At 36.0% G+C, this 22056-nt stretch overlaps 1 protein-coding gene across 2 annotated transcripts in view; it reads left to right on the forward strand.

Moving 5' to 3' along the window:
• Positions 1-3997: 3997 nt before the first annotated feature.
• LOC140151015 (regulating synaptic membrane exocytosis protein 2-like) overlaps positions 3998-22056 on the forward strand; it is a 129321-nt gene continuing 111262 nt past the window's right edge. For both annotated transcript variants that reach the window (XM_072173204.1, XM_072173206.1), the window contains exon 1: positions 3998-4513. In XM_072173204.1, the coding sequence (XP_072029305.1) occupies positions 4404-4513 (110 nt within the window). In that variant the 5' untranslated portion in view covers positions 3998-4403. The remainder of the gene's footprint in view (positions 4514-22056) is intronic.

The following is a 22056-nucleotide window of genomic DNA, read 5'->3' on the forward strand; positions in this document are numbered from 1 at the left end:
CCTATGTGTGAGGCGTTGTAGGTAGATACGAAATAGTGTTAGAAAACAAATTTAAATAATAACAGCATTTAAAGATGATAAAATACAATCTTCAGTCGATGGCAAATGAAACAAGTTTACTTTCAGCAAAAGATGGATGATGCTGTAGCAAATTGAAATTGTGGTATAGTCAGTACTAGAATAAATTGAAATGATGCTATCTTCAGTAGATAGCATGTTAAAATGATGCTATCTTCAGTAGATAACATGTTAAAATGATGCTATCTTCAGTAGATAACATGTTAAAAATTATGCTATCTTCAATAGATAACGTGTTAAAATTATGCTATCTTCAGTAGATAACATGTTAAAATTATGCTATCTTCAGTAGATAACATGTTAAAATTATGTTATCTTCAGTAGATAACATGTTAAAATAATCTTCAGTAGATAACATGTTAAAATAATGCTATCTTCAGTAGATAACATGTTAAAATAATGCTATCTTCAGTAGATAACATGTTAAAATAATGCTATCTTCAGTAGATAACATGTTAAAATAATACTATCTTCAGTAGATAACATGTTAAAATAATGCTATCTTCAGTAGATAACATGTTAAAATAATGCTATCTTCAGTAGATAACATGTTAAAATAATGCTATCTTCAGTAGATAACATGTTAAAATTATGCTATCTTCAGTAGATAACATGTTAAAATAATGCTATCTTCAATATATAGCAAATTGAAATGATGCTATCTTTGGTAACAAAGTGAAATAGTGCTATCTGCAGTAGCATAAATATTTAAAGCCATACCCGGTATTATAACATTTGCTGAAAAGAACGCCCTCAAAAAATGTTAAATTCTGGTTTTTACACGATTGTAATGTACTTTAGTCAATAAAGATACTCTGCAAAAATCAAGACTTTAGGTGCTGTAGTTTTGTCAAAATCCGAGATTTTGAATAAAACGATGGAACCGGCGTTTTATTATTACGATGGAAATATTAGTCGAACACGTATGCACAGTACGTACACGGCGTGCGGGATAAACATACACACACACCCAGAGGATCGTACCGTATTACAACCGCGGGAGTAACATGCATGGGAGCTAGTAGTAAATTCCAATTTTCTATGCTTTACTTCGGCTCAAAATTAAAGGAGACATATCTGACAGTAAAAGCTAACATTTTATGGAAAATAAATACTAATATATTTTTACAGAATTGTTATAATATGGCTTTAAATGATGCTTTCTGCAGTAGTAGATCAAATAAATGTATACATTCAGTTGATATATAGCATGTTGAAATCTTCAAAAGATAATAAATTTAAACGACATCTTCAATAGATAACAAAAGGAAATGCTATCTTCAGTAGATTGTAGATTGAAATTATGCTATCCTTAGTAGATAAAAAGTTCAAACGATGCTATCGTCAGTAGAATATTAATCTGAAATGATTCTATCTCCAGTAAAAAGCAAGGTGGAATAATGATATTCAGAAGATAGCAAATCAAAATTATGTTATCTTTGGAAAATAACAAATTGAAATGATGCTATTTCAGTAGATAGCAAATTAAAGCGATGCTATCTTCAGTAGATAGCAAACTAAAGCGATGCTATCTTCAGTAGATAGCAAATTAAAGCGATGCTATCTTCAGTTGATGGCAAATTAAAGCGATGCTATCTTAGGTAGATAGCAAATTAAAGCGACGCTATCTTCAGTTGATGGCAAATTAAAGCGATGCTATCTTAGGTAGATAGCAAATTAAAGCGATGCTATCTTCAGTAGATAGCAAATTAAAGCGATGCTATCTTCAGTTGATAGCAAACTAAAGCGATGCTATCTTCAGTAGATAGCAAATTAAAGCGATGCTATCTTCAGTTGATGGCAAATTAAAGCGATGCTATCTTAGGTAGATAGCAAATTAAAGCGACGCTATCTTCAGTTGATGGCAAATTAAAGCGATGCTATCTTAGGTAGATAGCAAATTAAAGCGATGCTATCTTCAGTTGATGGCAAATTGAAATCATGTTATCTTCAGTAGATAACAAATGAAAAATAATGTTTATCTATAGATGGCAAAGTGAAAAAATATATAGACTGACAGTACCAAGTGGACCTAAAACACTAGATTTATTAACATTATAATTTGTTGTACAGTCAGTGTGGAATTTCATTTGATTTCATACCAATTAGGCTGTGCTATTATAGGTCTAAGGGGTAAACCATGTTCAAAAGATTGCGCGCACACACAATAATAACACACATTAACAAAAATCCATATTCATAGGCTAGGCCTATAGCATGTATAGAAATGATGCTATCTTCAGTAGATAACAAATTGAAATGATTATAACGGTATGAAACGGTATATTAATTAAGACGATGATAACTTCAGTATAGATCGCAGACCGTAGCACATTGTTATGCAATCTTCAACAGATAACTAATTAAGATGATGCAAATTGAAATTATGCTATCTGCAGTGTATAGCGTATTGCAATGAAGGTATCTGCAGTGTAATTGAACAATGCATGTTGTAGTATAGCATATTGAAACGAATTTAAGTTTCAGCAGGAAGCAGGTTAAAATGAAGTTATCAACAGTAAATTGTAAATGATGCCCATCTTTAGTAGATAACCATTTCCAGTACGAATAGCTGAGACAAATTAATAAGTCAACTTACAGCTGGATGGTCCGATTAACAGCCTCATCTCTACTTTTCTTCCTTTCTTGGCAGAAAGAGATAAGATAAGATTATCTTTCTTCCAAACTCCATCGAAACAAGAGATTATGGTATCTGTGGAAAGCTCATAATGATAACATCATAGTTCTTGTTTACCATTATGATATAGTATGGCTGAAAGATGTTTTTGTTTGAATTATGTAAGCCATGTCAGCATGTATCTATATCTAAATGGTTAACCAACTTAGTGTTCACATAAGCATTCTATGAGGCCTTCAAAATAGGCAACTTTCGTCTTTCGGACTCTGTATTCCAAAGATATTGGAATACTACTGGCATGAAACTCCAGTCTTGAGGCGTTTGAGTTTACACAATCCAAACCAAACATTTTCGATAAAAATAATAATAATAATAATAATAATAATAATAATAATAATAATATTTCACTCAATTAGCATGATTAGAATAGCTTTCTACCAATATCATAATCTCTATTTTGATGGAGAAAAATGGGTGGGGCGAGCATCGGACTCTCAGGGATTGATGATATCGAATTATCGAACCGGGATATCGATGGTCATTACATGTGTATTAGGACCTATCACATTCACGACATTTCATGAATAATCTCTTCCTTTATAGCTGAGTGCCTTTAAATATGTCAATTCGGCGACTGCAATAATAATAGGTCAACATGGACATTTGATGATGATGATGGTGATGATGATGATGATGATGATGATAATGATGATGATGATGATGATGATGGTGATGATGATCGATGATAATAATGATGGAGGTAAAACAAGATGCAACTAAACGATGATGATGATGATGATGATGATGGTGATGATGATGATACCCGGTGATGAAAATGATAATGATGGAGGTGAAACTGATGATGAAGATGACGATGATGATGATGGGAATTGATGAAATGATGATAAAGGTGGTTGGTCTACATTGCGGCTAAAGGTGGGGTGCTTAGCCTGAAAAAGATGAAATTGGTTCGACGATGGTGTACCATAATTACAATTTATGACATTATTAACCCGATGAATTTGCCGCACATACGGAAATGTCGTTATTTTGAGGTTCATTGCTTGAGAGAGGAAACGATCAATAAACAGGCTCTTGTCTGTCACACTATCGGGATCACTGCCCGCATACGTTCGTTCATCAATAATATTCCCCCTACCTACCTTGCATTCACAACACAATATATAATCAACCCTCAATACACACACGCGGGCGGCGAGATACTAGTATGAATAATTAATAATATGTTAATAACAGAGACTATCTAGCCGGGTAAATTATCTCGCCTACTACGTACGATGAACAGGATGCCGTACAACGCTGTGACGATGCTGCTGCACATGAAAGCCCTTTTCACGACACGGGCTTGCCAAAATAAAATAACGGGATTTCACTTTAAAATACTCCAACATGGATCGGAAATCACGGCAAACAAGATGGACTAATTCGGGAAAATAACCGTGGCAAACGTTTGCTCACGGGGAGGAGAGGAATTATTTTTTCTGTCTGGGATTTTGATATAAAATCCCCAAGTCGGGTCGTCCATTTTTTTCGTCATAGTTGAGTCCGGTCGGTGGAGGCTGACTGCTTGGGCGAAAGTGATCGCGAAAAATGGCGACTCATCAGCAGCGTCCGAGTCAACCACCTGCGGGCCCACCCGGAGGTGGGGCTGGGCCCCGGCCCCGGGATGATGCCCGACATAGACATGTCTCATCTTTCGGCAGAAGAACGCAAACAAATTCAGGTAGTTTTGGACCGACAGCGCCAGGAGGAGGAAAAACAGGCCGTGCTTATAAGGTTGGTAAAAATTTTAACATCATTTAATTTCAGGGGCTTTTCCGACATTAAATGCTAAATTTTTAATTGTTTTAAAGGATTTGATAAACAAATAACGTACTATTGATACGTATAGCAATTAATAAACCAAAATTGGTAATCAATGATATTTCGATAGCGGATTATAATTTTTGTGGGGTAGTACAAACAAATAAGACATGATTATCCACGGGCAATGCCCAATATCGTGCTGCAAATAGTTCCCACGAATTTTAATGGGAGGCAGTGCGGTTATCGTGTGTCAAAATGCACTTTTGCCGGTTTGATAAAAAGGCACACTCCAAATGCGCGATTGCATAGTATTTTATCTTGAAAGCAAATAGCTTTCTTAAAACAATAAAAGATGAAATAAAAGATAACAAGATAATTAGCTCTTATTTACCTAGTAACAAGTCATTGTTTTGGTCTTTGTTTTACACATGAATACACCTTATTACCATCTACGTTACTATATATAGATTTTTATCTCAGATACACGATATTACTGTATTTGATCAATATGATATAATGTAATGATAATAACATACTATAGCCTTCTTTATACCACATTATTATGCCATTTTACTTTGTGGATAGCAAATTCATATGTGTCATTCAGTTTTCATTTTATTTGCTTCAGTGAAGATATTCTTTTAATTTCATTCAAAGGTGTGGTTCCCAAAATGCATAAACAATTAAAAATAAATAAGTATATTTTACACACAACTGAAGAGTGTCAATTTACACAGATTAACCAGTCAAAATTAATAATAAAATTAATTTTATTTGATGAATAAATAACAGTACTATGAGAAATTTGTAACAGTAAAAAGACTGAAGAGCATCACTTTACACATATGTCAAAATTAGATATTTAGCACTACATGTACAATTTATGCTACTGTTAATTTTATAACATTACAAAACATTAATTTTTAGCATATAATTGATGAGAATAAATAAATTGCACTCAATTGGTAAGCTTTCAAAACTTTTAAGGGGTTTGGCTGTTGATCCCAGCAGGATCTTTAGCAAAGAAAAAAATAAGCAACACACTTTTAAAGAATATTGAACCACTTTTATAGTTGGCTATTTTTTATTTATAAACATTATAAATTGACAATGTTCCCAATGTTTTTAAAATAACAGGACCATGCAAATCTGCATAGGGCATTCAAATTTCAATAATTATCAGAAAATGATTGATGATTAATTAGCCTCAGTGTACTGAATGCTAATATGTACTTCAGTTGAAATCCTTCACCCCCTGTGGAAGACATCACCTTAATCTTCCACACAGGGAGTATGAATATCAAATAGAGTTAAAATTACTTGAATGGTTGACTCCATTTGAAATATACACCCCCTGTGTGGTAGATTAAGGTCATGTCTTCTATAGGGGGTGTATGGATTTCAACTGGGATAGCCAATTGCATTAACTGGTTTGGGCTGTTCCAGTATCCATACACCCCCTGTGGAAGACATCACCTTAATCTTCCACATAGGGAGTGTGAATATCAAATAGGGTTACTTGAATGGGTGACTCCATTTGAAATATACACCCCCTGTGTGGTAGATTATGGTCATGTCTTCCATACGGGGTGTATGGATTTCAACTGAAATAACCCAATATTTATCATTTTTGGTAACAGGTTTATGTTTCTTTTCTGGATATTTTGAATGAAAAGAAATCAAATTTATGTTGAGAAAGTAGTTCAGTTTTCAGCAAATTAAAGTAGTGCTATGTAGGCCTACATTGTAGCCATCCATTATGTTGCTACTTGTTCTCATAGAAAATCATTTCTTAGCTTTTCTGAGACTAAAATTCTGAGAAAAAAATCAGACAATATCAATGTGAATGTACAGTTGTACACACACCCCTAAACCCCCTCTGGTCCTTGCAACCCTCCACACACATGCACCCCATGCAGACCCGGATTCGGTTTTTTGAAAGGGTGGGTGGCCTGGTCCAAAATAATTTTTGTTGACCCTTATATTTTCATGTTGGCTATTCTGGAGGGGGCCCAAGGTTCCCCTTGGAGTCGACAAATAGTGCAAATAAGCTCAAAATTGATCATTTTCACCGTATCAAGAACAAGTATTCTGTGTGCTCTCTCCTTTTTTCTTCATTTTTCCCTTTTCACCCTTTTTAGATGGGTGGGCAGGCCCCTGCCCCCTGAATCTGACCATGCCCTCATACCCACATGCATACACACAAATATATGAAATACATGCACCTGTTGACAAACACATTACACCCCCACCCCCCTCACAACCCCACACACATCTTTATGAAATCACCCCACCCCAACTGTCAATAGGAATGTTAACACAATATGACATTTAACCTATCAACCAAGGACTGATTTTTATCACCGATTTGGGGACACACTCTTTGATAATTATAAAGTGGGGATGGTTCCTGTGGGGTCCCTGGTTGGAATATATAGAGTATCACACTACCATCCCTGTTTGGAGGTGATTACAAATGCACCCCCACATCCCTCAACACTTCTCCCACACACACTCACCAAACAAACCAAACACCTTAAAGTGTCAAAAGTGTCAAAATATTGAAAATATTAAGGGAATGGCAAAAAAGTGAGGGATTAGCTTATAAAAATTAAATGTCATTGATCATTTATATTATTCACATGAAAATTAACCAAAAATGTTGTGGTACTTCCATGCTGAAGTGTATGAGGATGTGCTGCTCAAATTGGGTTAAAATTGTCCAAAAATATAAAAAAATGGGGCAAATAAAAAAAATCCTTAGAAATGGGTCATGTTTTGAAAGAATTGCCACAAAAAACCCTATAATTTAGCCAGTTTTGGAGTAGAGTTTCTAATCTTGGGTGGCACACCTGTAAAAAAACTCCCCCAGGTCTGAACAGACAGATTTCCTCTTTACAAAAATCTGATTTCTGATTTTTTTTAAATAGATTTTAGTGAAATCACTGACAGTTCCTTTAAGACAGCTTATCTTCATTTACTGTCCATTTAGGTTCAGAATAAAGATGGAATAGTCTTACTAGCAGCCTATGAATACAAGCAAGGTTTCAAATTCGGTGATTGTCACCGAAGTATCCTATTAGAAAAGGAAGCCTAGGTTAATAAATATCTGGTAATGAGGCGTATCTTTAGCCATATGTCCCATATATCGAATATACATGGGTTAACGAGTTTATGATATAATATGCGCCATGTACCACACCCTGCAAACACTGTATCAGGTGATAAAAAAGATATTATGTATATTAGAATATATATGTATGGGGAGGAGCAAATTTTCCCCAAAAGTTGAAATTTCTCCCAGATGGGAGGGGCAAGACTGGGGAAGTGTCCCCTAGTGCTGCCAGTGATTATGGTCCAGATTTTGCTATAAAATATATAATATAGGGGGCATATTTCCTACGGCCTATACTACTATACTTTTGAAGTAGTGAACTGAAATGATAAATCATACTCCTTTTGAAAACTCAAGATGGTAACTTTGATAATTTCAAATCCACACTATATATAAAAGACCAAACAAAAAAATGTTTTTTGAAATTGCAATTGGCAAATGAAAATAATCCCACCACACTAATTGTAGGAAACCAAGTTGTATGAAAACCTACAATTTACACCATATCCACCTTTTCTGATTACTTGAGTCATACTTGTAATATAAAAATTTGAACCACATTTATGGTTAACCCTAATACGCTATACCATTGCTAGACCATACAAAACAATTCCATACAGTACAAAGCGACGCAAGACTATACATCCAGTGGCGTAACTAGGGGAGGGGCAAGGGGGGAAACATGCCCCTGTCGCTGTCACTCAGCGTTCGAAATAGGGCCGGTCAGCCGGCCATTGGCCTGTAACTTTTGGCCTGGCCGTAACTTTTCTGACTGGCATCTAGTTGCCGGCCTGGCTGGCCGGTAACTTTTAAGGTCAAGCCCGCTGGCCTGTAACTTTTTGAGGCATATTTCGAACACTGCTACCACTGGGGGTGCTAAATCATAATGCTGATGCCATTCCCACACCCCTGCGTCTAAGATATTCTTGGGTGGGTGGGTAGGGGCGCTACCCAACCCTAGTTACGTCACTGTATACATCCCATGTGATCCCATTGCATAATCCAGCCAAACTACATCTATGCACAAATCCATTTGGTCTATTTGTAGGGCAACTCTCCCAGCATCAAGCTTGCTATCCTCGGGTCAGGGGAGCCACTCAAGTTTTATAGTGTACACATACATGATCCAAACAAATGTGGAAAAAAGGTCCTTTTCAGAGAATGGACACAAATCTTGTTTAGGTGGTCAAAATGCATGTTTTCTAGAAAAAGAGTTGATTTTAAACTTCTGCATTTAGGGCAGTGCTGTACGGTGCGACCAATTTAGGCGCATTGGCGACTAGATTTTTTCTGATGCGACTAAACCTTCAATCCTTGGCGCCAATGGCGACCAACTGTTGAAGCTTTTATTCGCCAGCAAATGCAAAACGTGTAAATAATGTAGTGTTCAATAATACAAATGAACGGCTATGAATATCATGACATCTCAATGGGGACTTTCTGGAAAACATCTATTAGGCCTACACTGTACATGCTGTGTATGGAGCATGTAGATTGAGTACAGCAGCTATGATTCATTCAACGCAACATGTGGTTGTGACAGGGAAACCCCCTTAAAATTGAACGTAGATATAAACATTGTGGCAGAATGACTTCGAGAAAAGTTGGAATACGGTGCATTGGCGCCTCAGCTTTTTTACTTGGGAGCAAAATTTGGGCGCCTAAATTTATAAAGTTAGAGCCATTGGCTCCTCAATCAGCTTTTGCACCGTGCAGCACTGATTTAGGGTAATTTTTTTAGGGGTCATTTTAGTGTACCTGTGGTGTTCTTTCTTTTTTCTTAACAATGAAATGGTATATATTACTAATTATTAGTGTTTGTTATTTACTTACTTACTAACTTACTTACCAACCTTTTGGTCTGAAATAAAATCCTGCTTATGAGTAAATTTCAGGTAAAATTCTGTTTATGGGTAAAATTTGTGGTAAAAATCTGCTAAATTCATGTTTAGGGGTGGGTTTTTGGTAAAGCCAAGAATTTTCTGCGTTGCGGAAATTCCGCGAAAATCCCGGAATTCGGAGGTAAAGCGGAAAACCCATTTCTGAGAAAAAAATAAAAAAAATAAGCAAAAATGACCTAGAAAAAGGAAAAAAATACAATTGAAAAGAAATAAACAAAATACTAAATGAAATGGGTCTTCAAAATTCATCAAAATAAAGTAAAATCCGTCATAGATTTACCGTACAACGCCTGTCCTACCTCCCATTGCAGCCATGATACCCAATCACCCATCCCAACTTTGCAAATCGCAATGATCGTCACAAGATTCTTCTGAAATTTTATTATGTCAGAAATGTGCTAAAATTACAAAGCGGAGAAAAGCGGAATTTAGCATTTGTAAAGCAGAAAATTCTTGGCTTTAGTTTTTGGTTTAAAAGGGTAAATCCTGTGTAGGTTATGTTCTGAAAATCTTGGTCGCAAGTAAAAAACAAGTAAAAACTATATCACAATTCTGATGAAGTCCCACAGATGTGGTGATGAAGTATTAAAAGTAAGTCACTATTTTGTTGAGAGAACTGTTTAAAATATTAATTCTAACATATATCACTAGCAGTATGAAAAAAAAAAAAAAAAAGACAATAAAAATGACCAGCAAAGAATGCAATAAAAAGAATAATAAAAGCATACAAAAGGGGATATAATCAATTAGGTGCTTTTCCACATGGGAGTTTCAAAAGGGGTTACCTGAATCAACACCCCCTGTGTGGAAGATTAAAGTCATGTCTTCCATAGGAGGTGTATGGATTTCAACTGGAATAATCTATTCTTAGAAAAGAAAACTATGGGAGGGACACCTGTCATTTGCCTTTGTGTGTGGGGGTCTGCGCTTGTCAGGTATCACTTACTAACCCATCAATAAATAGCTAAATAAATCAGCCATTCATCTCTATTGTTAGTGTCTATAGCAATTTCAATATTTCATAGATTGTTTCTGGTAGGTACTGTAAGCTTGCAATTGACATAAATTGTGTGCTTCATTACTTAAATTGTGTAGAAAACAAGCAGGACCACTTTTGCCATTTTCTCACATTATGTGACACGATCTGGTCCATGGGGGCCGAAGGAGGCCGTTTTGAGAATTGAGTTACTATAATTATTACCTAATACAAACTTGAGGCTAACATACTATTGAAAAATTCACTTAGTGTTTACTAAATAGGCAATGATTAAAATATGTACATAATTATGTACCTATTTTTCATAACCATGCAAAAACTGAATTTCACCAAAACAAGCACTAAATGCATCAACAGCAATTCAGAACAAAACAAAACAAGCAAACAAACAAAAATGTGTAAAAAATGTTGCACCAAATGGCTCCATTGGAGCTTTCACTTTCAAAAATTTTCTAATTCTGAGGGGGGCACATCCCCCTCAGACACCCCCTGTCGTGCAAACGAGACTGCGCCGCTGACGCGCCGATGTTAAACCTTTCAACATTCGCTGTTTAGACCTCAGCCCCTCGGGGTCCTGGTTTCTAGGCACACCCCTGTTTAAGCATATTCTCTGAATTTTGTATCATGTCAAAAAGGTCCACTTTTATGGACAAACCAAATAGAGCAACAAGGGGTAATCACTTTTGATTTGGGTAGGAACGTGCTGCTGAAATTCTGGAAGTGCTATTCATACTGACCTTTTTGCCAAAAATAGGACCCATACTATACCCCAGGGCCCAAGGTGTTCAAATCATTCTGTAATGAGTTATTACAAATTTGCATTGCATTGTGGGGCAGTTGCGGTGCAAGAATTTTTTTACCCATAATGCAAAGTCTTCTTTGTATAACAATATAGGTTTTGTTATAAAACAATGTAATGATTTGCAGAACAAGTGAATGACCCATGACGTTATAGCCAGACCATCTGAAACAAACGCTAGACTCTATTCGAATGAAAATAGGCAGGATTCATTACATATTAATTTATCAATTTGATTTTAAAATTACAAGAATGTGCACTGAAATTCAACTACTAGTCACCGATGGGTACTGGCTTTTGGCTATTGACAAACATAGTTACAGGATTCTATACTGAAATGTTAACCAAACAACACCACACCCACATGCATTTCATTTTTGCCTATTTCCGTATGAACAGACTTTAGAAACTGGCTGGAATACTTAATGTTATGCCAGCTTCAATTTGCTAATGGAAGACTGAACAGTGCTAGCCACTTTATTATGTAGTTCCAGTACATAATGCATAATGTGTAAAAACCACAGTAACTGTGGCTTGCTGGTCATATTTTGTACTAAACAGATTGTTTCTTCAATTATAATATCTCAAGGAGTAGCTCTCTTAACAATTAACTAACCGTTTTATAAATGCATCAAATGACCCCCCCCCCCATTTATAAACAAAAAAGAGTAGGTACATTGAGACCTGAAACTTTTTCTCTTTTTAGCAGATTTCAGCTTTTTATTTTGATCAAATTTATGTGTTTTCTTTTATTTACAGCCCAATTTGAGCCATTTTGCCCCAATTTTACACCGTTTTTCTGCTTATTTTGATCATTTTCAGCTTTTCAGGTCTGTACATTTGTCCTGCCAATATGAGTCTCATTTTCAACTCTTATTATAATTATATCAATGGGTCAGTAGACTTAATTTTATAAAATTGTATTACCACCCAAAAGAAGAAAGGATAAACAAACACGCATACAAAACCCAGAAGTATTCTACGAAAAGTTAACTATACTGGTAAAATAACGACATTTGGTTTCCTTCAAGGTTTAGGATCAAAGGAAATATTATGAGGAAAATATAGAAATGTGTACACCGTGGTCCATGTACATGCAATCACAGCAAAATGTGATACATTTTACATGGCCCTGTCGCATGTAGCAATTCTAATACACATACCATTTTCAATAATACTCACTGGCGTGTCGAGGATTTTTTCCTTAATCACACATGACCGGACCTTTTTGGGCAAATTATTATTATTATTTTGTTGCAATTAGGGTTGCTATGCTGATGCAATTAGAGATGTAAACAGGGCAAGTAGACCTTTAAAATGCACAATTTTAAAATTATTTTTTAGTATATGTGACCCGTTCTGACAAAACCAGGAATAAGTCGAATCTTTGACATTTTACGATTTGAATAAAAATATAAGTATGTTACAATACGCTTCAAAATGCAAAATGGGTTAACTTTTGGCCTTTGGGTCTCTTGGCCATGGACCCTTAAGCCCAGGCCCATGGGCTTAGTTACACTATAGCCCCCCCAATATTGGCAGTGCAGGTGCTTAATCGGTACATTAAGTTTCCTTCATGAGCGACAGGCAAACATGGTGGAGTGGATGCTCTTTGATTCTACTTCATTGAGATAATTAAATATGTCATGACATTGTTTACTTAGCCACCCTTCCCACACAAAGCAACCGGACTTCACGTAATACATGTATTTCCACAAAATCAGGAAGATAGTATTTCCAGTGTCTTGAGATTTGAATCCCCTATTTTCAAGACTCAGTTTAAAGGACATTTACATCTAGCATGTTCTGCTATTAGTTTTGATTGAAGAGGCATTCTGAGATTTGTTGCCATGGAAACACTTCCTCTACAAAGTACAGTTGTCATATTTTACTTTTCCATGTTTATGGGAAATTGTTATTTGGTTTTTACTGGACACAACATAAGTTTACTATCTACTGAAGATAGCATCATAACATGTTGCTATCTACTGAAGATAGCATCATAACAGTTTACTTTCTACTGAAGATAGCATCATAATAGTTTACTATATACTGAAGATAGCATCATAACAGTTAAATATCTACTGAAGATAGCATCATAAAAGTTTTGCTATCTATTGAAGATAGCATCATCAGTTTACTATCTACTGAAGATAGCATCATAACAGTTTACTATCTACAGAAGATAGCATCATAATAGTTAAATATCTACTGAAGATAGCATCATAAAAGTGTTGCTATCTACTGAAGATAGCATCATCAGTTTACTATCTACAGAAGATAGCATCATAACAATTTACTATTGACTGAAGATATCATCATAGCAGTGTACCTTCTGCTGAAGATGGAATCATAACATTTTCTGTCTTCTGAAGATTGCTTCATAACAACTTATTATATACTTCATTAATATATTCTTGTTCATTGATTGGTTAAAAGTGGATCACATGACCAAAAATAGTTCTACCATCAGCACTCCTATCCGTAAATAGTACCTCTAAGCCGTAAATAGTATTTTCAATGTCCCGGATGAGCCGTAAATAGTACCGCCAAGCCGTAAATAGTACTTTTGACCATGCCTTCAGCGTGCGCGCATTCGATCTTGACGGAACAGTTCACGCACGCTTGAAACTGCCATAAGCGTAATTTCGCTGCTGCTGTAATTGGTTAGCCCGATTTTAGCCTATTCGATTTTTTGAAGGTATTGTCTCAGGCAAAAAGGTGGTGCTTAAATTGATCGTGCTGTGTCCAAACGTCAAATAATTTTCTTTTAACCAATCAATGAACAAAGAATATATTAATGAAGTATATAAATAAATATATACTGCCTTTATTGAGGTTCTGGTTAAAACTATGGTCCCTCGTTGAGATCAATTAATACTATTTTCCTTCGGGGCTGCACCCCTCAGGAAAATAGTACTATTGATCTCACCTCGGGCCATAGAGTTAACCAGAACCTCTCATGGCAGTATATATTTGTATACTATCTTCTGAAGATAGCATCATAACAGTTTGCGAAGTGAATTAAATATACCTTCCCAAACAACAATTTCCATGTATGTTTAATGTGTGATATGTTTGAAAATCTTTAAATCACATAGAAACATTGATTCATATCTTGAGCATATTACCATGTTGAAATGGCTTCCTGTGAAAAGCAGACAATCATACCGTCCCATCATGCACCTGGGTCTCTATAGAGCAGCACATAACATTAAATGTGGCCGTACACTACGAATGAGCCATAAAGTGCGCTCCAGAATCTTAAAAAGTGGTGGTGGGTTAGGGATCAAAATGCGAAAAATTTAAACGCACGTATTGTAACAATATTAACCCTGCAACATGACCAAAATTATGTGGTTCATTTACATGCAATCGGACAATTAAGGGAAGAAGGCATTAATGGTTGCAATATGCATCTTTTGTTTTTACTTTCTTGGTGTTCCATAAACAAATTCAAAATTCACTGTTACATCCACGGAATTAGAGAAGGCGAACCCAAACTCTCTATACGGCCATGTGAAATATCGCTGTCAGCTATTGGGGGTATTCGGGTCCTTGCCGGAGATGAATGAGAACAATTCTGTATCTCATCTGTAGCGTCTTAGTATTTCGTGCAGGTCGCATCAAGTACGTCTCTTTAATGCGCCCATCATTCATGTTGCGCTTGTATGACAACGATTGCCTCGAGCCCATTCCCAGGGAAACCAAATACCCCCAATTTTTGCTCCATGCTTGTATCATGATAGCGGTTCTCCTCTAATTTTGTGGTCAGATCCCATTTAGCAAAGTATCATATCAAGGTTCCATGTGTGATTTAGGGCTATTTCTGCAATGCATTATGGGAAGGCATTGTGTCATGTAGACCCAGATGTTGGCTCAAATAGTATCTCTCATGAGTGGTTTCAATGTGGGCATTGTCAGGATGTTCTTCTTATTTGCTCACAAGAAATGCAATTTAAAAAAAAAAAATTCTCTGTCACAGAAATACATGTCTTTGTAAGGTGGTTCCAAGAGGGCCCATAACAATTCACATTTCCGTAATAACCCACACTAAAGAATGCTCAAGTATGCATAATTCATGCAGTAAACAACACTAAACAGAAAAAAAAATGTTCCATTTAAAATCAAAATGGCGTCTGTCGGTAGTCACGGAAACATGGTCTTCTCTCAACTTGGGAAGGACCTTTGATATTTAGCTATGTCTGTGGGATGCGTTTTCTACTAAAGCAGCTTCTCCCTTTATGTAAGATGCACAGAGCGTGTATTTTCCTCATTGAGGGAGAACCGTTTAACATAGGATTGTGTGTGTATTACCTATATGAGCCAGTTTGGAAGAAAATATGTGATGAATATATGAAAATGTCAGCTTACAAATGTCAGTATGGTGGATATTATTTATTTTTAAAAATGTAACAGTTTCTCTATTTTCTTAAACAGTGTACATTGTTAAAAGTAATGGTGTTTTAGAAATACAATATTTAAATAAAAAAAATTACGACGGAAAAGCTAGATATAGCTGATAAAACATTGTGTGTTTTCTCTTCAATCATTTTGTTGAATGTTAAAATGTAATTTTATGAATCAAATAAAAAAGATAGAAAGTGGAAAAAAAAATATTTAAATATTCTTTCCTTATAAGATAAATATACACAAAATTGAATCTTATCTGAAAAAGGCATACAATTCTAGGTTGTTTTGACTATAAATGGCAAATACACATTATTTTTTCAATTACTCGTTTTGTGGTATACAATATCTATAGGAATGCTAATTAAGTTGGACAAGTTTAAATTGAATTACAAAATGTTATGAAAATTCTTTTCTTATATACTCTGCTTTTAAATCCATTTCAGACTTGATCTGTTACAGCAGGGCAAATATAATTAGTAAAATGGGGTCATATGATTAAGATTCGTGTTGTCACTTCTCACTAGTGAAATTCTGTTGACCTTTTATGGCACAAGATGGCAGACTTTTGTAGTCAACAATTTCAAACATGGTTGCTAATTTTATTTATTTTCCATCTTAATTTTCATGGATATTTAATTTCACATTACCTTGACAGTGCCCCGAAGATTAGACATTAATTAGAGGTTAATAACTGCGCATCGGTTATTTGGAGGCATTGTGAAAAATCTAAACATTTTGCCTTTGGAACCGAGGAATATCCCGAGATATTCCGAGGTCTAAAGCAAAATGTTTAGATTTTTCACAATGCCTGACATATTACCGATGCAAAGTTATAAACCTCATTCATAACCGTCCCTTTGATCTTTTAACTTTACAAAATAACACAAAATTTTCCTCAAAAGTTTGTAAAAATAAAATTTTTTACATCTTCCCTTTCCCAAAATCGATCAGGCTAAAACAAGACGACCAATAACAAAAGTGCATATCAGAATCTGTGCAAAAATGGTAGCGCGCAATCCAAATACGGTAGCCAGCGCGCGCGCGGTTTGTTGGACGCACAATACGGTGCACGTGGAGGTCAATTGTGTGTGACATTGGAACAAGTACGCATTTTGCGGTCAATTGTGAGATATTAATGACCTCGATTTGTGCATGTGTTCGCATTTTCACAAATGATAAAATATGATTGCATCGTGTTTATTAATGAGGTTATGAATGTAGCATAGAAAACTTGTTCAAAATCAGTCCCCCAAATTAATCCTGGTTACAGCAGTGGCGTGCGCAAAGGGGGGGGGGGTAGGGGGCTGTGCAGGGGGCCCACGGCCCCCCACTTTTGTTGGTCATTCGGGGGAAATCAGTCATTTCCCCCGAAATGACTGATTTTGCCCGCACTTACACTCCTAATCAGACTCCATTCGGGGGAACCGAACTACCTGGCCCCCCCACTTTCAATAATGTGCTGTGCACGCCACTGGGTTACAGGTCTGTCTGAATTCTTATAATTAACTTGTTGGGGGTGCTGATCCTCTTGATGAGGATCAATTAAGTTGCTGGAAAAGAAGGATGTCTGTGGATTGAAATGACTGCAGGGTATTTCAGGAAATTATTAGAAAAAATTAAAATGTAAATACAGGTAGTAGGTGGTATTTTAAAAACACAAATATTTTGAAGACAAATTTACTTTTAAATTCCAAGAAATGTTGTTGTTAGCTTAAGGGATCTGGAATGAGCGTTTATTGCGTTTCGACAGTATTTTTTGTGGGACATGAGAGCACCTCAGACCTATCGATTTTCATTCTGAATACGAAGCATGTCTTTCTGTTAACAAATAATTTCCAATTTTTGAAAATCACAATATAATAAAATTTTATGACAAATTATAAAAATTTGATATTTTTCAAATTTTTGATATATAACAGTCTTGAGTAAATTATATAAATCTAATGATATATTCCTAAAGTGTATGTAGCAGGAAGGAAAAACCGACGGTCAATTGAAAATTTTGACCTTTCATATTGAAGATATGGATTTTTTTCCCAAAAAGACCTAATTTGTATTGGTGTTTTGGGAAAAAAAATCCATATCTTCAATACGAAAGGTTCAAATTTTCAATTGATCGTCGGCTTTTCATCCCACCTACATACACATTAAGTATAAATCATCAGATTTATAAAGTTTACTTCAAGTACTGTTAAATATCAAAAATATCAATTTTTAATGATTTGCCATAAAATGTGTATTAAAATGCGAATTTCAAAAAATCAAAATTATTTGATATCAGAATGACATTCTTCGTATTCAGAATACAATTCGATATGTCTGATGTGCTCTAATGTCCCACAATAAATACTGTCCAAACGTTCATACCCCAGCCCTTAACCATTTGAAAATCACTCAGCAATGAAATATATCCAATGTGCTTCCATTGGGCCATTCCATTTAAAATCCACACTACCCCTGTGGAAGATTTAGCTAAAGTCTTCCACAGAGGGAGCATGAATTTTGAATAGAATAGACAATTGGGTAACTTCCATTTGAAATACTCACTCCAGTTGTGGAATATAGAGGTAAAGCCATAATATAGGGGGAGTATGGGTTTCAAAATGATTAACCCTGACTAGTTATATTTGAAAAACATACTCCCCCTGTAGAAGATATTTCCAAAATCTTCCACGGGTAGTGTGGATTTCAACTGGAATAGCCCATTTTGAGGAAAGGATGAAAGAGGGAGTAATAATTAGTGGTTTGGCCCTTTGAGAAAATCGAACAAAAGCACCAGTACAATAGCAGTATTTTTGAGGAATGGAGGAAGTTTTTTCTCTAATAAGACAAGCATGGCCTGCTGATGCTAATAACATAGCATATTTAATGGTATATATTCGAGGAAAGAATTTAAAATGGAGGCTTGCTGAATGGCCCCTCAATGGTAGACATCTGGCTTCCATTAGGTTCAATTCAGGGTTTTTGAAAAATGGTTAACCCATGATATATCCCTGCCTATCACTAGGATCTCTAACATTACAATCTCTAGGACACAGTTCTGTAACCCGAATATACTCCTACACTCAAAGATTGACCTTTGGATATGTTGGGTACAAAAACTCATACTCCACACCTTGAGGTCAAATGTTATGCTTTGATTGTTGAAGGGTAATAATTGAACTGAGGCACTTGAGATGAGGCTATTATGGTTCAAAGTGTAGGTAGTCTGAATGGAGAACCTGAGTGAGAGTTGGTCATTTGCAAACAACAGCAATATCCATTTTCTTTCTACAGTCACCTTTCTGTGAAAATTAATCCGAGTCGCAATCATCTATGCTACAATGTATGGGCACACGTTGAGGGATTCCCAACATGTCTGTTGGCAAAGATAAGAGGTCTTGTGAACTCTTGTTAGATGTTTTATCTGTTTCTTGTAAGTGGTCATTTGGTCAGACCAGAGTTGATGTCACCTGTGCTACAATGTCTGGGTTCCTGCACGTATTATCTCTATAGCAAAGGTAGGAATTTTTGATAGATGTTTTATGTTCATTATACAAGTGGTTCTTTGGCTAGGTCATCATTGTATTTATCTTTCATGTGTATCCTACAATACCAAAAAAAAAAGCGCCATGAGTGATTTATAGTGCGCTGAGCACAACGCCTAGACGTTGATCCACAAGCCTTAGCACACTTTACAGGTTGTCACTGACCACTATGGCCCACATCATCCCATAGACCATTTAACAACAAATCAGGGACTTAATTTGCAGCTTCAAGAGCGCACACTCTAGACATTCCACAAATAACCTTCACAACCATATCAGCTCCCCGAGTTTCATACAGGTTACAACAAGACAGTTAGCAGCAAGTTTCTTGTCTAGGGGAATTTCAAGCAAACTCAATTTTTCCATGTGAGCATACTACTAGGCACTGCCAGGGTTTAAACCAGCAACCTCTCGCACCATAGTCGAACGCCTTATCGATTGAGCTAACTTGACTACCTGGGCACACCTGTGTTCTTGGCATGCATTGTGTACAAGGCAAAGTTAGTAAGTCTTGATAAATTTGTTAGTTGTTCATTGTACAAGTGGTGTCTTTGACCATTTACAAGTTGCAATCATCCCTGCTACAAAGCCTGGGCAAACTATGATTGAAGACAGAGATAAAAAGACTAGTTTGCATCCGATGTCACTGTCAATCAAATTCCCTACGATCCTTGATTGGTTAATAGTGCGTAAAAGGAGGTCGACTTATCTGGTGCCGATTGGAGAAAGGAATAGCAGAAAATGGTGAAAAATTACGTACTTTTACCAGGCAAAAAGCACCTTTTCTAGGCATTGTTGACATTGTGCCCTTGCAAAAGAAAGTTTCCTACTATAAAGACCTAACTTTTGGGGTGCAAAAATTAACAATAGTATCACGACACTTGTAAACAAACCGTACTCGAGTTTGATTGACTGATGACGTCAGACGCAAACTAGTCTTTTTATCTCTGTCTTCCATTATATGAGGGATTACCACCCAGTCTGCATACACCTGTATCTTGACATGATACATTTGATTTTGTTCCATAAATAGAGATTGTCAAATCAGCCACTTGCCATCTTCGTACCAAATGACTCAAAATAGGTCTAGCACAATACCTGTTTACTGTGTACAGGTGTAGATGGAATGTTGACCAACAGCAACAGGTGTCATGATTGTACTATATGGTACTTATATGCACGTACTTAATTCAATGCTCAGACACTATAGACCTTTTCATACTGAGTAATTCTGATAAAACCAGAAGTATGAAATAATTTCCCGTATCGCGCACGAATAAAAGTACCTCTTCAGCATCGTGTACAGTGGGAAGTTCCAATGTGTAACAGGCATCATAAACTAAGATGAACTTTCAACGGTCAATAGTGGATGAGAGAGGTACTTTTGCCAAGGATACTCAAGCGTGTGGTGGTATGTCTAAGTTGTGTAAGGGACTGATTGTGGAAGAAGTGATGCGTAAACAAAATGTTCTGCCAACAAAATTTAACTGACGAAAAATGATGAACATTTTATCATATCTTTCCATTAGTATCCGATGACCCCATGTTCATGTTGGCTTAATAAGCTGTAGTTTAGCGCAAAAGGGTACTGGAATTCATGACATTTCTTGTCCGCTAGTTTGGGTACAATTTGACCTCCTAGCTTACTGGATAAATAGCGCGGTTTTACGAACTTTTCCGATCTTGATATGAAATGGTCTATTGGGTTCTGGCTTGGTCTTTTGGTAGAATTGTTACAAATATAAATAAATATAGTACCTTAAAGCTTGCTGGCATGTGATTGTGATATCACAGCACAAATGGAAATGGCTGATCCAGTGGTTGAATCCAGGATATATGCATAAATGGTCACATAAAAGCTGTTGAATAGATGCCAATACTCCAAAAATAGTTCAAAATAAGCTAAATTTAATCCAATTTTTTTCGGTATGTATTGTCATCAGTGTTTACTCACTCTGGAATTTGGGTGCATAATTGAAGTATTTTAGACCATAACAGATCAATTAAAAAATTAAAAAATTCCACTTATTTAGCACAACAATGGCTGCATCTGGAGGGTGTGCTGGGCCCCATGTTGGACTATAAGCTAACGAGTGGTCTAGTATTACGTCAGTCAGCCGCTACCATTAGGTGTTGTCATAATATTTAGTCTTGGCTTGGTGACTGCATGCCAAGCCTGATTGCCATTTAATTAATACGTTACATATCCGGCTGTAGGAGAGAACTGTTAATTCCCCATCTCCGTGAAGACTTGCATTGGATAAGGTGCTGTATGTATTAGAAGTTTAATCATCACCAATTTAACCACAGTGAGGTCATCATGCATGTAGCGAATTCGACAAGTCTGGTAATTATAAAGAGATTCATCATTTTTGTAAAATTAGAACAAATTAACAGATCATAATATTGATATTTTCTACTTTTTATTTATTAAAGATATCGTGTTAAACTCATATCACCATTTTATCTATATTTGTAATTAAATGTCAGAAAGCCTCCCTTTTCAAGAGAATAAATTACTGAATAAACTACTTTGTCAATCCAAAATGTTGATATGAACTATCTACTGAAGATAGCTGTATTAAAGGGCTCAAAATAAACTCAGTGTACTGTCTTCTGCAGATTTCATAAGTCAGCCAACAATAGGTATGCTCCCACATGCTGACGAAAGGTCACTGTATAGGACTAAAAAGTGTGCTATCTACTGAAGATAAATGTGTTATATAACACAACAGTAGAATTGTTTACTAAAGATGGATGT

Source organism: Amphiura filiformis, chromosome 4, assembly GCF_039555335.1.
Source record: "Amphiura filiformis chromosome 4, Afil_fr2py, whole genome shotgun sequence".
NCBI classification, from domain to species: Eukaryota; Metazoa; Echinodermata; class Ophiuroidea; order Amphilepidida; family Amphiuridae; genus Amphiura; species Amphiura filiformis.